This window comes from Epinephelus lanceolatus, chromosome 5 (genome assembly GCF_041903045.1).
Source record: "Epinephelus lanceolatus isolate andai-2023 chromosome 5, ASM4190304v1, whole genome shotgun sequence".
In the NCBI taxonomy this organism is placed as follows: domain Eukaryota; kingdom Metazoa; phylum Chordata; class Actinopteri; order Perciformes; family Serranidae; genus Epinephelus; species Epinephelus lanceolatus.
The window spans coordinates 17,976,072-17,991,340 of NC_135738.1; the positions used below are offsets into that span (position 1 = coordinate 17,976,072).

At 44.6% G+C, this 15,269-nt stretch overlaps 1 protein-coding gene across 4 annotated transcripts in view; it reads right to left on the bottom strand.

The window, feature by feature from the left end:
• Positions 1–296: 296 nt before the first annotated feature.
• Positions 297–15,269, bottom strand: part of reln (reelin) — a 118,039-nt gene continuing 103,066 nt past the window's right edge. Inside the window, exons 45-65 of one of the 4 annotated variants that reach the window (XM_078167802.1) lie at positions 14,920–15,169; positions 14,283–14,451; positions 13,886–14,026; positions 13,480–13,657; positions 12,583–12,776; positions 12,234–12,484; positions 11,469–11,623; positions 10,438–10,652; positions 10,065–10,242; positions 9,775–9,950; positions 9,568–9,674; positions 9,205–9,447; positions 8,906–9,081; positions 8,735–8,808; positions 8,372–8,533; positions 7,951–8,108; positions 7,426–7,645; positions 7,061–7,258; positions 6,004–6,102; positions 2,802–2,928; positions 297–1,002 (exon numbers count right to left, since the gene is read on the bottom strand). In XM_078167802.1, coding sequence (XP_078023928.1) covers positions 2,808–2,928; positions 6,004–6,102; positions 7,061–7,258; positions 7,426–7,645; positions 7,951–8,108; positions 8,372–8,533; positions 8,735–8,808; positions 8,906–9,081; positions 9,205–9,447; positions 9,568–9,674; positions 9,775–9,950; positions 10,065–10,242; positions 10,438–10,652; positions 11,469–11,623; positions 12,234–12,484; positions 12,583–12,776; positions 13,480–13,657; positions 13,886–14,026; positions 14,283–14,451; positions 14,920–15,169 — 3,465 coding nt within the window. In that variant the 3' untranslated portion in view covers positions 297–1,002; positions 2,802–2,807. Of the gene's footprint in view, positions 1,003–2,801; positions 2,929–6,003; positions 6,103–7,060; positions 7,259–7,419; positions 7,646–7,950; positions 8,109–8,371; positions 8,534–8,734; positions 8,809–8,905; positions 9,082–9,204; positions 9,448–9,567; positions 9,675–9,774; positions 9,951–10,064; positions 10,243–10,437; positions 10,653–11,468; positions 11,624–12,233; positions 12,485–12,582; positions 12,777–13,479; positions 13,658–13,885; positions 14,027–14,282; positions 14,452–14,919; positions 15,170–15,269 lie in introns of all 4 variants that reach the window. The other 3 variants (XM_078167801.1, XM_033634659.2, XM_033634658.2) reach the window with 3 other exon arrangements.

Genomic DNA, 15,269 nt, shown 5'->3' on the forward strand with positions numbered 1-15,269 from the left:
AAAAAAAAAAACAACAAAAATCAATGTTCAGTCTTTTAATTTTTTTTATCTCCTTTTCCCATCGTGCAAATCCTTCTTTCGTTCCTTCTTCCTGTGTAGGCTGGGCTTTTTTTCTGCCCTGCCCACAGCTGTTCCAGATAAACGAGGAAAAGGAAACAGAACCCAGCACCCCCCTCCCCTCCCCCCCTTAAAAGCATATGAATTAGTAGAAAACGAACAAACAAATGAACAGAACACCACAGTCAACTCATCACAAAAAGAACCCACAGACACACAGAACAGCAAGAACACAGTACTCTTTTTTTTTTTTTTTTGAGCTTCTTCATCACCGTTATTCCTCGTAATGGTCAGTATCGTCGTCGCGGTCTTTCTCCTGGCGTACTGGTTGGCGGCAGTGGAGCGGCCCTCCCTTCTGACGGCTCAGTGGAACTGGGAGGCAACTCTCCAATTGGCTGGTCAGTTCAGCAGTGATATATTATCTCTCAATTTCACAGTGTGGTAGGAAAAGGAGAATGAGGGGAGGGAGGGGGAGTGGCGGGGGAGGTAAGCCAGAGGGAGGTGGGAACAGGAATCATAGGAACCACAGCAACAATTAGAAAACAACTAGAAACCCCGACCATCCATGAAAAAAGTAAACAAAATGGCCGCTTCACTCCTTTCTTCTGAGTTTCTTTCCCGCCGACCCGTGTGGTTGGGAAGGCCTTGATTGGCTGGCGTAAGCTTGATTGGATGGCCTGTGTTTGTGGCAGAAGGTAGGGAGAGATGGGTGAGGGAAGTCTAAGGCTGACTGGAATCCGCTGGTGGATGGGACTCGACAGGGCGATATGTCGTCAGGAGCAAAAGGATGGGCGTGGCGGGTCAATGTGTGGTTGGCAGGTCAGAGGGCGAATCCCTTCTTGGTGGGTTCAGGCACGCTGTTGCAGTGCCCTCCTCTTGCGGCTGTAGTAGTGACGCGCGCCGGTCTGTCGGGCAAAGTTCATCATGTAGTTTTGTTTACGGGTGCTGCGGGGATACAAAGACAGTGAAAGAGGGGGGGGGGGGGGGGGGGAGAGGAGGAGTGTGAACATTAGTGACCGAGTAAAGGGCACTAAGAATCCACACATTCCCATGCGCACACCCGTATCCATGCACGCAAACACATGAATGGTTGAATGCGGCTTTCGTACTCACTCACATCCATGTTCATGCTGGCATTTTTAACCATGTTTCAGCCGTAACCTCAAACACTCAACACCTGTATGGGTCTCATGGCTCGGAGAATGGGTTGCGCTATTCTACACAACTGGATTTGTTTACGTTCTGCACAAATGAGATGCAGCTAGATGGTGAACATGGTGGTAAAACTACACGAATCTAAGACCAAATGTCACAGGACAAAGACATGGGACACAGAGTCTACAAACATACTACCACAGATGCTAAAGGGGGGGACACTCTGACACTGAGTGTTTGAGGTCAGAGTTAACAGCCGTCACTGGGCGAAAAGAAAAATAAGTAAACCAAGGCCATAAAAGTGCAGGATCGTGAGCAGAGAAGGGGTGGTTTTGAAACTAAGAGACACAGAGAAAAGCTGTGGAAGATCGCTCTTGCTTAGCCTGTTCATTGCCTCTTCCATCCAGCAGGGTGGTGCCAGTGAGCCAGGAGTGCAGCCAGGGCAGGCAGGGGCCTCTGCGAAGCGGGGGGGATCAGGAAGGGTGGGGGTGGGAAGGGGATGTGTGTGTGTTTGTGTGTGTGATGGTTGATGCTGTGGAGGTGGAAGTGTGAAAGCAGATGGGAGGAATGGCTGGTAAACTGTATGTGTTTGAGCGTGTGTGTGTGTGAGTGTGTGTGAGCACTTGTTTGTCAGAGTTGTGGTCAGAGGGTAGTGAGGAGGGAGCTCCTGGCTCAGAGTCATGTTGTTGTTGTCCACAGACAGACAGACAGCCATGAGTGAAGAAGGGATGGAGAGCTGTCGCAACAGTCGATCCGTAAAGCCATGCAAGGAGCTGGATGGAGGAGGTTAGTCGGATGAAACTCTCCCACCAAATGGGCCATCATTTGAGATTAATGATGCGAGGTGCCCTGCTGTGCAACTGATGTTGTTAAATGAATGGAAAAAAATAAAAAATAAAAAAAATAAATCAGTGCTTGGGCTGGAGTGTGATCAATGCTGGACCCACAAACAGCAATCTTTCTCAAGTAGGATCGTTGAATGGTGCGTGTCGGCTTGTTAATTAGCAGCGAGGTCGAAAACACTGCAACAGTTTGCAGCAGAGGTAGTAGCAAGAACAAAACAAACAGATATAGGTATAGTGATGGGTTACATCACACATATACACACAAACACATTGACATTTGTGTATGTGAAGTATTAGATTAAAAATGCCTTGAGGACTGTGTGAACTGCACATTCAAAATCAACGCCATCAAAAGGATTTTTTCATCTGGTGACACTGAACCCTTTTGGAGGATGCATTTAAAAAACTGTCGAATAAAAATCTGCCACCACTCAAGATTTAAACGCTATGTTTGTCCCTCTGTTCACTGTGTTGTTGTGAAAATATTTTTGAGCTGTCTCTGTGTGTTGGATCATTTTGTCAGCGAGCCTCCACCTGGAAACTGTGAGCAGCTGGCCTGCTCGTTGACCTGCCTGTGGCCTGAGTTAAGGCGAGGGCATGAAGATGACCGTGGCGATGATGAGGAGGGCTGGGTGTGTCGGTGGAAGTGTGGGAGAGTGTGCACAGTGTAACAGGGGGGAGAAGAGAGGGTCGGGAGGAGGGGTGAGGGAGGGGGCTGCATTCAGGAAGAGGCGGAGAACTTACCTCACACTACAGCCATGCCAGAGGGAGCAGAATACAGAAGAGAGCAGAGGTTAGAGCGCGAGAGGGGAGAAGCAGGAGGAGGGGACTGCTGTCTCGCAGAAAGGTCTGGGGGGGTAGGAGCCCCGGCCTGGGGAGGCAGGGGCCCAAAGCGGGGAGAAGGGAGGAGAGAGAAGAGGCATAAAGATAGTCAGAGGTTAAAGGAGGAAGAAGTGATAGTGGGTGGGAGAGATAGAGAGAGAATGAGGCAGAAAGAGGAATGCAGAGCAGAAGAGTGAAGAGAAATGTAACAAAGATGGAGGGAAAGTGAGAGATAACCACAGGTAGAAGAGAAGACAGAGAGCAAGATATACAGCAGTAATCCATCCGTTGTATGCCAGAATGGGAGGAGGAAAAGGGAAAAAGGGAAAGAGCGAGTTTTGAGGAAGGAAAGGAGGATGTAAGGTAGGATATGATGCGGCACAAGCAGAGGAGGGAGCATGATCAAACACGTCAGTGACATTAAGCAGCAGGGAGGAAAGGCGTGTGGAGCAAAAGAAAAGATTGAGCAGGAGTAGGAGTGAGAGGAAGAATGTGTGAAGGAGTGGTGAACAGAGAGAAATAAACAACAGAGCAAAGTGTGAGGATCACGGTCACTCTTTTCAGCAGACACTGTTGAAAACCGTGCAAGAGCGAGGGAGGGAGTGGGACAGGTCACGACCACGTAGACCAGGGACAGCTCAGGTTAGGCATAAATGTTTGTGTGTGTGTGTGTGTGCAACTTTGCATCAGTTGTACATGAAATATCAGAGTGCCTTACGTGGTTGTTGTATGCAGCATTTGAAATGCATTGGGTACACATCTGAATGAACAATCAGCACCCACATCAGAGGGAACATTGCTCTGATACCCACAGCAACATGCAGAGAATGCATTCGAAATGCTTTATGATATTGCCATGTTGAGAATATGCTAGCTGAGTATAGACCATGTTCATGATATCTTCAGTGCCCTGCAGAATCTCCAGCTTTGCCACTTTGATTTGAAAACTGGCCTTGTCATCCACATTGAGTAAATGTTTACTGATCCTGGTTACAGACTAAAATTCACTATAAATGTAAAAAGGGGAAGAAAGAAAGAGAGAAACAATCAGTAAATCAGTGCAGGGTGTCGGCAAGTTCCATCAAAACAAAAGGAAAAATTTCTACGTTTTTTTGTTCCCAGTAGAATGAAATGCAGGACTATTTTTGCACATGAAATGATGTGAAAATGAAAACAACAATAGACCAGTCAGACTAAAGACCTGTCTGACAATGCTGACTTCACAGCAGGACAAAGACACACTGTCATAGATGTGAAGCCACCTTCACAGTTTCTGTCTTGTGTACAGCATGATCTTGGTTCAGCACCCTGTCATGGCTTATAATTGCTACTGAGGGGCAGGTGGGGTCACTGTGAATGCAGCCCAGTCTCCGGAGGAAAATGCTGGCATTGGACGTTTCTGCAAACCACAGATTCGTTACATATCAACGTTTCTAAGGTAGCATATTTCTGATTATGTGAGATAACTTTGTTTTTGGGAGGTAGAGGAGATGGTGGATGGTGTGACACCTAGATGAGACAGCTGACAAGCTGCAGACCACTGTTCGAGACCAACAGGCAATACAATTGGTTGTTCATTAGGAAGACACTGAGGTGTGTCCACCGCCTTCTGCCACCGAACCTGGGTGTTTTTAGCAACACATTGTGTCATCTCCACTGGATGTAGGTGTTTTTATAACGACCTGTCACTGCATTTCCGGTGGCATTTGTGTCATTGAATGTGGGTGTTTTATAATAAGTCATCACTGCATGTTCACCAGGGTTTGTGCCACCAAATCTGGGTGTTTTTTAGCAACACATGACAGCGTTGCCACTGGCTTTAGTGCCACCAAACGTGGGTGTTTTAAGTAAAAACATACACCACAGTAGGGTTGGGACAGTTCTCGGTAATACCAATTCGGTCCGGTGTTCCATCTTGGACCAGGTTTTATTTTTTGAGACCGACCGGACCGCATACTCGGGCAGAACATACGCGGAGGTCCGCCCGGTAAAAGTGGATGTCCGCAAGCCCTGTGTGTGCAAAGCACGACCGCGTGGACTTCGCTCCGCGCACCAGTGTCACACAAAAGACTGTTTGGCATGTATTTTTCACGACGGGGAGTCGATAATGGCGGACAATTTAGTCTCGAAGAAATCAAGGAATGTGCCACTATGGCAACACTTTGGCTTTGAGCCAGACAAAGGAGGCAACCCTTGTTTGCACTGATTGAGTAAGTTGCAAAATTTATTTGTAAGGAATAAAAGAAACAACTTGTTACTGTCACTCTGTTGTCCTAAGGTCGTTTTTTATTTTAAATGAGTCAATTGCACCCCCAAGTGGCGAAAATCCGGTATTACCGACTTGATGCAGTTTTTTACAAAAACTGGACCGTTTTTTTTTTCTCATACCGACCCAACCCTACACCACAGTGTTGGTGAAACGTAATGAATTGATAGTTTCAAAGTATCTGCAAAATAATAATATACAAATGTAACATACGTGGTTAAAACATACAATGCTGACTTTTATTCTGGCGACAGGGTTGGTAAATTAGTGAATACTGTAAATTATTAATGAATATGTGAATGGGTTCTTCACATCTAAAGAGTGCTTCAGTGCAATACAGAACATTTTATCAATGTTTTAAAAGCCTTCAATTGTTTAATGCATCTATACCTATGACCTTTGAATGTTTTAAGTATACTTCTCAGACTTTTTAGACATGTCATTAAGAAATACATAAATTCTTGAAGAGTTGTTGTTTGTATGGGAGATGCATGGGTTCTACAAGACACTGAAAATATGATGATCTGACAGCAGGAGTTGATCTGTCGTACACAGAACAGCCATCCACAAACAGAACTCTACAGCAAAGCACACTGCAGTCATTTTTCTACTCTGCTTGCCTCACACCAGAAGCCGTGATGAGCATTTTAAACAACTGCTGAGAGGTCGGTTGTAGGTCGTAAGCAGCACACGTGTGGATGTGCTCACAGTATATGTATGTTTGGACTGTATCCCTGTGTTTGTGAGGGGACCGTTTCTACAGGTGAGGCTGAGGCAGAGGTAGAGGCGGGGGCAGATCGGGGCTCTTTTGGGGGCCAGTCTGGGGAGCCGGGGGCCGGCTTGGAATTGGGTACTCACAGAACTACTTCCACATGGTCCAACGCCCACTGGTCATGTCCTGCACCGTCGTGGCGTGGCTGCCACCATCGCAGCATCACCCCTTTAACCCTCGCCTCTCTGGAGAGACCATGGGAAACATTGCAGGGTCAGTGAGGGTATGTCAACAGCTATAGTCCCTTCAAACCAGCCTGATGAAGTTTACCACACTGGTTTAAACAGTACCACTTTCTAATAAGGCACCCTTTAGAAAGGATTCAAAAGTTGAAACTGATGGCTTCATTAATGACGAATAAATCATTTAAAACACTGTACTGATCAGTTATGAACCATCATAAAGGACAACTGAGGTTGTGAAATAGCTCTGGCTGGTGTTAATCCTCCTACCTTGTGACACTTGCACGGTCTATTTAAATTGCTTTTCTTTATATTTATCTTTAAAACTCCTCCAGACGGCTTACCATCTGGAAAACAGCTGCAGTGCAAATCAATTTATTGATGTCTACAAATGCAGATTTGAGGGGGATGTTGTTAAAAATATATTAACAGTGAAAATAAAAGTTTTTAACCTTGTGCATATGGTGTTTTTTATGCTACAAGACATACAATGAGAAAAATAAGTAGTCAGTGTCATAGCTTAGCATTTTCACCTTGGAACTGGAGTGCAATTCATGGCTGAGGGGGTGAGGCTAATATTCATTGATCCATGCATACTAAATGAGGTAGAGGTTGCAGAGTTACATTCAATCAATCTTAAGGCACGAAGAGATGTTTTTTATGGAAAAAAACCTTCTAAATGTGTAATTCTGATGAACAGAGATAGGTTTTTAGGGGGTTAATCAATGACCGGAGAGAAACTTTAATTACTTTTTTTCAATTATAACTGCAGATTACCTACTAGCTGATGGTTTATTAGAAAGTGACTCCATTACCATTAACATTTGTAACAATTATAAAGCATTAGTAAACGATTAAGTGACATTAATAGAGCCATTAGTTACACCTTTATAAATGGTGCCTTATTAGAAGATGTTTAATGTGTTAATGTTTGACCTGAGTGTCTCTGTGTATCACTCACAGTGGAATGTTGTAGGAGACTCTCTGGGCCTTTATGAAGTCTTTGGGCTGGTGCTGGGCGATTACGTGCCAGCTGACTCCGTTGTTGACGCTGTACTGCAGCAGCACGGCCCGGTCGACTGTGTCAGCCTGATCGAGAGCTATGTTACAGCTGTCTGTCTGTGCCACGCTGCCAATCTGCAGCACAAACATGATCTTACTGTAGAGAGACAGAGAGGGACGGAAAAGAGAGAAGGTCGAAGAAAGGGAACATTAAAGGTTGATACTACAAATCCTGATGTGGAGAGAATTCACCTAGCTATGAGGTAGGCAGGTGTACGTTTATTTGATTAGTTTATGTACAGTATGTTTTGCTAGTACCTGTACCTGGCTCTAGTGAGGTCGAGCGGTTTGGTAACTGCCTGCCTCATCTTACAGCCATTGAAGTAAAGTGAGTCTCCGTGGGCATGCGGTGAGAGCTGCCCACAGCCACTGCCCACTCCACCACCCTGGATCAACTGCCAGCTCTCCTGAGACACACTGCCTGACTCAAAGTTGTCCTTGATGGAGCTGGGCAGGTCGCTGCTGGAGAGGGAGCAATCGTCACCTGTTGAGGTGAAAGGAAGCAGAGAGGAGGTGATGAAACCGGAGGAAATAAAGTTGATGGTGGGGCTGACATACAACAGTGCAAGGCCATGTTTTCAGCTTCTGTGATGTATGTGTGTTGAAGACGTTTCTTCAGAAAACCTGTCACATTTTGTTCACTTTTGTTGCAAATTTTTACTTTGTTCACTTGCATCATTGTACTTCACAGAGACACGCTACTTAGGAAATTTCCTCTGAACAGTACAGATGAAAAAGAGCTGTGTATGTATCTAATAGTTTGAATACAATATGCTGTTTGTGGCCCACCATGGTGTCCCTCATCACAGATGCAGACTACTCCATTTGTGCAGTAGCCGTGGCCGCTGCAGAGCCCCGGACAGGCCTCGCCAATGTAAACATGGTCCACTCCCCAGCTCTGCCGCTCTCCTGTCCCCTCCTTTTGAATCCAGCGGAACTGGGTAGCCCTGGAAATATACAACAATTCACAAAAGGCTTATTCAACTGGCAACAGAGAGAACATGGAAACACTTGAATTACACTTGAGGAGCACAGTCCTGCACCGAGGCCAAATGCCCTTTCTTACAATGTGAATAAAAATAGAAATAAAAAAGCTGCACCCTTTCAACAAGTTTCATTAATATCAAGCCAATAGTTTCTCCATTATCTTAGCAACAAACAGACAAACTGAAAACGAAATCTAGCAGAAGGATATTTTGTGAGCTCCTACCCTGAGGAGACGTGGTCTGGCAGCTGGACAGTGACCCTGGTCCACGTTGAGCTGTTGACTGGACTGTAGATTGTGGACTCGTGGAACTGGAAGGGAGAGCAGCCCACATTGTTGACTGAAGAGGGGAGGCACTCTGACTGTACCAGCTGCCACGAGTCAGACCTAAAGGCAGAGAGTAGAATACATTATATGATATAAAAATAAACATTTCAAATAATGTTTAGGTAAATTGTAGTGTAGAGTCAGGCTATGGTTTAGATCATGTCATGGCACTGCCTGCTCTGAGTGTCAAGTGTTGACTGTTGGAATAGGAAAGATACACCATGTGTGAAGGTGTTTTCCTTTATTCCAACCTCTTCTTACCTTGCATCCTTCCTGTACTGCAGCAGGACAGAATGATGGTCTTCACAGGTGTCTGCTTCACAGCCGACAACAATCTGCATCAACAAGAGATATGTACAGTTAGGGACTAAAGCCTGCATGTGAAGGGCAAAGAACAGCTTTTAATATAGCACATTTGTTGCACTACTGCACCTTAAACTGTAGAATATATCCAGGTTGCACTATGAGTTCTCGAGTGGCCAGGATGTTGTGTGTCTTGTCTTGGTTCTTGTTTGGCCAGTACAGGTGGAACGAGGGGTTTCCACAGAAGCCAGCTGTGCGCACAGCGTTAGGGTAGAAACTCCAGCTTTCCTCGTGAGAAACACCCTCTGGTGAAAGGCACAGACATAAAAAGAGAAGAGGAGGAGGAGTCACAGATCTCCAGAGCATGAATTCATTTGTCATGACAGGTGAGCTGTGTTTTCTGGTTACATCAAAACAAACAAACTCACCATCATCAAAGGTGTCAAGCAGAGTGGACGGGTTGATGTCTGACCCTCCCACCAAGATGTTGTCTATGGCCCACTGGGCTCTCTCCAGGCTTGGGGTGGCGAGGCCAGAGGAAATAGTAAATGGCTGCCACCACCGCAGACGAGTAGCATTGGTCAGAGCTCCTTCTGGGAGGACGATGTAATCTCTTCTCACTGACACATACTTCAGATAGTCCATCTCATGCAGCAGTGTCCAGGACACACCTGAAGAACAGATATGGACAGAATAAAAACATGGAAGAAGAGAAGAAATCATAAACAGATTGATGATGAAATAGAAATAAAAAACACAATGCTCAGTATGCACGCATGTTATTAATGCACCTCCATCAGTAGAGTAGTCCAGCAGCACTCCCTCTTTACGACAAGTTGGACGGTGGCACATGGTCATGTTGTCTTCACTTCCAATCCGGGCCCAGTACTCCACAAACCTAGCCACAATAACACAGTTCAAAATGCACTTAGAGCAGCACAATATTAAAAGATAAATAGAAAACTTATTGTTGTAGTTGACAGAAGATGAGTACTAACTTTGCCCCACGGAGATCCAGATCTGCAGTGACAGCCTGTCTGGCATCAGCTCCTCCAAAGTACAGGGCTGTCCCCTCTACCAACACACCACAGTCTGTACAGGGCCTACCACCCTCCAGCACTTGCCACTGAGGGCCTGCTGTCCCCTCCCAGTCAAAACGCTCCTTCAGAGATGCCTACAGAAAAAAAGACAAGCATCTTAATCTGGACCATCTTTAACAGCTAAATTCCACTTGCCAATTTTCTTTTATAATCCGAGATTTTGTTACTGAGTGAGCGCCCGATTCTACCTTCAGGGCAGTGCTGGCGTAGCAGTTTGGTCCAGTGAATCCTGGGTCACAGAGACAGCGCTGATCCAGACAGTCTCCATGTCCCCCGCAGTGGCCGTCACACGCTGGCCCGATGTAAAAGTTTTCCACACCCCACTGGATGTCTGAGTGCTGCTGGAAAAACCTGAACCGCACCGCACTGAGGAGAAGACAAGATAGGTTAGTCAAACAACATGCATCTATTTACATAATTCATATGACAATGCTTTTAATAATTTATACGACAATAATTCGATGTATCAATAATTTAGGCCTTGATGGTACAATTAAATATGAAACAGTACTGTATGTTTTGTCGAAAGCATGTGAAGGTGGATATGAGGTAGGATCTCACGTGTCAGCCAGGCTGTCGGGCAGTGGATAGACTGCTCTCTTCCAGCCTTCGGCAGGGAAGAAGACTGACGGCTGGGAGACTTGACCTCCACATCGGGGGTCAGCAGGCAGGCACTGGGGCACCAGGTACTTCCAGGTCACTCCAAAGTCCACTGAATACTGGACATGAATTTGCCGGTCTGCATGACGCTCCAGCACGCTGCAGCCTACTGCAATCTAAATTAACACACAGATATTAACAAGGTCAAAATCATAGCAAATTCATGGGTTTAAATTCATGCAAAGATGAAATATATTACTGTCATGGAAAAGATGTATTAGACATAGAGAAATTTATGGTGTGTGCATTGGCATGGTGTGGTGTTTTGAGAGACCCCAGAGTCCTTCACAGTTGGCATGCTTTATGTAGGGAGTCTAGTGCCTGAGGTAACAGATAAGACAGGCCCCATGGTACAGTCTGGACCAGACCAAGGGTTACACAACACTGTTTTGCATTCTACCAGTGTTTGTGATTATACATGATTCTGTATGACGTGGTATATGCTGTATACGTTTTTGGTGTATTTGTGTTTATGCCTATGAACTGTGCCAAGATCTACGACTCAACGAGTTATTCTTTCATTCATCAAAGTGAAGTTTGACCTGAAGTACAAATTTTACATATCAAGTTACAGTATGATGAACTTGTTCCACCAATGCAGTGGTTCCCAACTGGTGGGTCACAGGTCCATTCTGAATGGACCGCAAGTGACTTGGGAACATGTCAAGTTTGTGAAAAACACACTTAACTTTTCAAGTACAGTGAATTTCCAGCCCAAACTTTTATTCTAACGTGCCGTGTGAGTGACTAACAGACAGTTACCTAAGTGAGACAGCAAACTAACTCAATGACATGGCCAAACACAATTATGTCACTGAATATATAAAACTTTGTGGACCTTGACCTAATGACAAAGGAGCAATCTGGACTAACAGACATCATGTAACACAAATATGTGTTTATTTTATTATATATTAAGGCTCATTAGTTACCTTGAACTGCATGACCCAGCCCTTGTCTGGAATAATATCGTGTGTGACAGCATACACCTCTCTCCCATCTGCATTGCCACACACCATCACTCCATCAGGGGAGCTGCAGAATCGCTGCACTGAGCAGTCCTCTGAGAACAACCAGTGATCGCTCACTGAGAACAAAGACATGAGGAGAAGCAAAAAGGGCCAAGAAGCTCTGTTTAATAGCGATAGAAACAATATGACATCACTGTAGAGTGTTTGAAGTGGAAACAGAGAGCTTTTTAACTATTCCTGCTAGCATTTCCAAGTGGTATTACTGTTGGCGCCACTGCTGCAAAGACAACTGAATTGCTTTCCATTTTCCTCAAAGCCTAGCAACTACAAACAACACAGGATACACTGCATTTTGTTTTCCACAGTAATGTTGGTTGTTTCATCAACCAGCATTTCCGCTACTGAGGATATTTACTGCAAAGAACAAACAATGATAGTCTCTGGTAACAGAGGATAGCTACTGATAGCTACAACAGAAAAAGAAAAGTGCTATCCTTTTCCTATTTCGCAATGGTTGACGCTTTTCCTTTGAACCGAAAAATGAGCCATGATGGTACTCGAAAGCAGAAACAATTGCATAGTGAAAGCGAGGCTTATAGAAAGCCAAAATATATGCTGATTGTGTCATTAATCTGTGCATTGTGCAATCAAAATTTACTTCATAATGATAAATTAAAGCAAAACTGGTCTATTTCCACTTTAATTGAGGTACTGATTCAGAAATACCTATGGGTGTTTCCTCCTGCTCGCTTAGCTGCCCTATCCTTCCTGAGGTCCCGTCAGCAGGAGCTCTCTCATGGTTGGGCAGTGCCACCCCTCCAAATGTATCAGATATTTGTGCTCGTGGGTCTGAGCCTGCGATGAGGACGTTATCCAGAGCCCAATCACTGTGATCCGCTCCCTCATGCTGTGGCTGCCACCAGCGCACACGCACTCCTTCCTGACGGGCAGCAGGGGGCAGCAGCACATTGACAAACCTGAACACAGACAAAAAGCAGGAGTAAAGTCACAGCTATCCTGCATCTCTCTTCATTTAGTTGCACGCAGGGAGTTATGTGTTCATAATAAAACTCACCCAGGCTTGGTATACAGATCGTAGAAGATCTCTGTCAGCAGGTGCCAGTTGATCCCTCCATTCAAACTGTACTCCAGGAGCACACCCTGGTTACGGTTGCTAGGTGGGATCATGCAGCCGTACATGAAGTAGAACTGGATGAACTCAGCGTTGGTCAGGTTCAGGTCCACTGTCACCAGCTGACGGCTGCAACTCTATGCACGGACACATAAAGAAATGCAGTCTGGGTAAATCAGAGCTCAGCCAGTGTAAGCCTGTGATGGATGGAAGCCTGTTTGTGGGTCTCTCCTTCCATTTCTCTATTTGTCACCCTTCTGTAAAAACAAATCCAACAGGTTAAAACATGTTTGTTATTTTCTATTACAGCGAGCATTCAGGGAGCCAGCAAAATAAAACTGACTTCACTGAAGTTTGAACTTTCATCAAAGCTGTATTTATCTTGATAAAAGCTTAAAGCAGGACCTTTATCGGTTGCTCTTAAGAGGTTTCTCTGGCAGTGTGTCTGTCCACTTTAAGATCAGCCTGTCAATAGGTATCCATTTACAACACTGCTCTAAGTGCCTTGGGAAAACTTAAGCTGGCATAAAGTCTGACAGCTACTTACTCTGTGGTCTTTTATTTAACAGATTGATACTTCAATCAGCATTTTTCAGACACTGTTAGATGTGTCTCTTGTCTAACTATATATTTCTGTCATCTGTTGTTGCTTTAGCAGCCTTTATTGTCTTTCAACCCCTACTTAGCATGAGTGGAAGGTCGGTTACATTTATTTCAATATATAAATACATTTATTTGAATTTATCCTCAGTCAAATTCCTGGTTTGAGAGTATCTCAGGATAGAAAATGTTCTAAGAAAGTAAAAAACAATCAAATAACGAGGGCTGATGTATATTTACCCCACTGAAGTGCAGTGCAGCTCCAGAGGCCACGGCTCCACACACAGTGCTGAGCTTCCCACCAGTCAGTACGTGCCAGTGGCTGAGTGAGGGAGCGCGACTGAAGCTGTCCTTCAGCTGGGAGGGCAGAGGGACCACGGGCTCGTCGCAGTACTCTCCACCCCACTCTGGGTCACACCTGGGGAGGATGGTGGAGTCAGATATAAATAATCAGATTCAAAGACAAGCTGGTCATCAAGTCACTGTAAGTTTAGAAACACATACATACTGTATACTGATACTTAAAAATATAAAGCATTTTTTACACCTTATTGCTCATTACAAGCAGACATTAACTACTACTACTATTCCAGACATGGACATTAAACACTTTGGTGTATTCATGCATGAGGCTGCTGTTACTTACACACAGGAGCTCTGTTGGCAGCGTCCGTGTCCAGAGCACATATCTGGGCAGCCATCTCCAATGTAGAGGTTATCCAGAGCCCATGTCTGCTGCTTGTCAAAGGGAGCCTGCTGGAACCAGCGGAACCTTGTGGCTGGAGACCTAAAGACATAAATCAACATCACAAATACTTCAGACAGTTTAAGTTGAAATACACAGTGGCAAAGAATGAAACTAAATTCTGGCATGGCAATTTCTGATTTTGTATCAGATTGTAATGTTGCCTAACTGTGTTTGAAATGGAGCCGCTTCACCACAGCCACTTATGAGCTTTGTTAGAAAATCAGATCAGAATCATGATATTATAAGCGACACAAGTTTGTCAGTGTGTCTGAGTGAAGTTTAGAGCAGTGCTGACCTGGCATATGATGGGATAGGCAGAGTGATACGGCCCCACTTGTTGTAAGTGTCAGAAACCAGCAGCCTCTGCAGGGTGTACGAGGAGCAGTCGGGGCTTGTAGGCAGACAGTCTCTGACCACAGGCTGCCAGGTCAGACCCAGATCCAGAGAATACTCCAACTCTACGGCTGCAAAGAAAGAAGAGAAACACAACTGTCAACATTATGTATCTTCAAGAAACTGCATTAACAACTTTAAACATAAACAGTTTGACAGTCTAAACAGTAAGTTTAGAATGTCAGGACTTGTTTTAACATCTTTATTTAACTGTATTTCACTAATTATGGCTGTTTTAGTGAAAACAACTAGAAAATTTTGAAATCACAGACATGGGAACTAAACAAATAGTTGAATTTACATGTATTTGATGATTATTTCAGTAATTTTTTAAGCAAAAATGCAACACATATGCTAATTCCAGCCGCTCAAATGTGAGAATTTGATTCTTTTCTTTGTCATTTATAACAGTAAATGACATTTTATGTACAAATTAATGAAATACTTGATTGAAAAAAGGAATCAGTAGTTAAAATAATTGTCAGTTGCAGCCCTTTTCATTATTGATTACTATTTACAGTTAATTCATTATTGCTTACAGTAGCAGGAGTTGGTGACAGAGCAGGAAGCTGAGAAGTCAAACTGGATGAAGGCGTCTTGACCCAAGCTGATGTCAGTGGTAACAGCATAGCGAGTGTTGGACTTCTCTATGAATGCAAAAGCAGGCCCATCTGAGCCACAAACAGGCATTCGAGTTCCTCCAGGGTGGAGGAGCCATGAGCGTCCGTCAATGGAGGAGAAATCATCTTCCAAAGGTCCCCAGCCACTGGCACTGCCCCCTACTACCACCTGGGGAATATAAAATACATGTTTGCAAAGTAAATGTGAAGAAGGAAGAGAAAGTGGATTCATCAGAGAGATGAAAAATGAAAGTCTGGTTGGATAACAG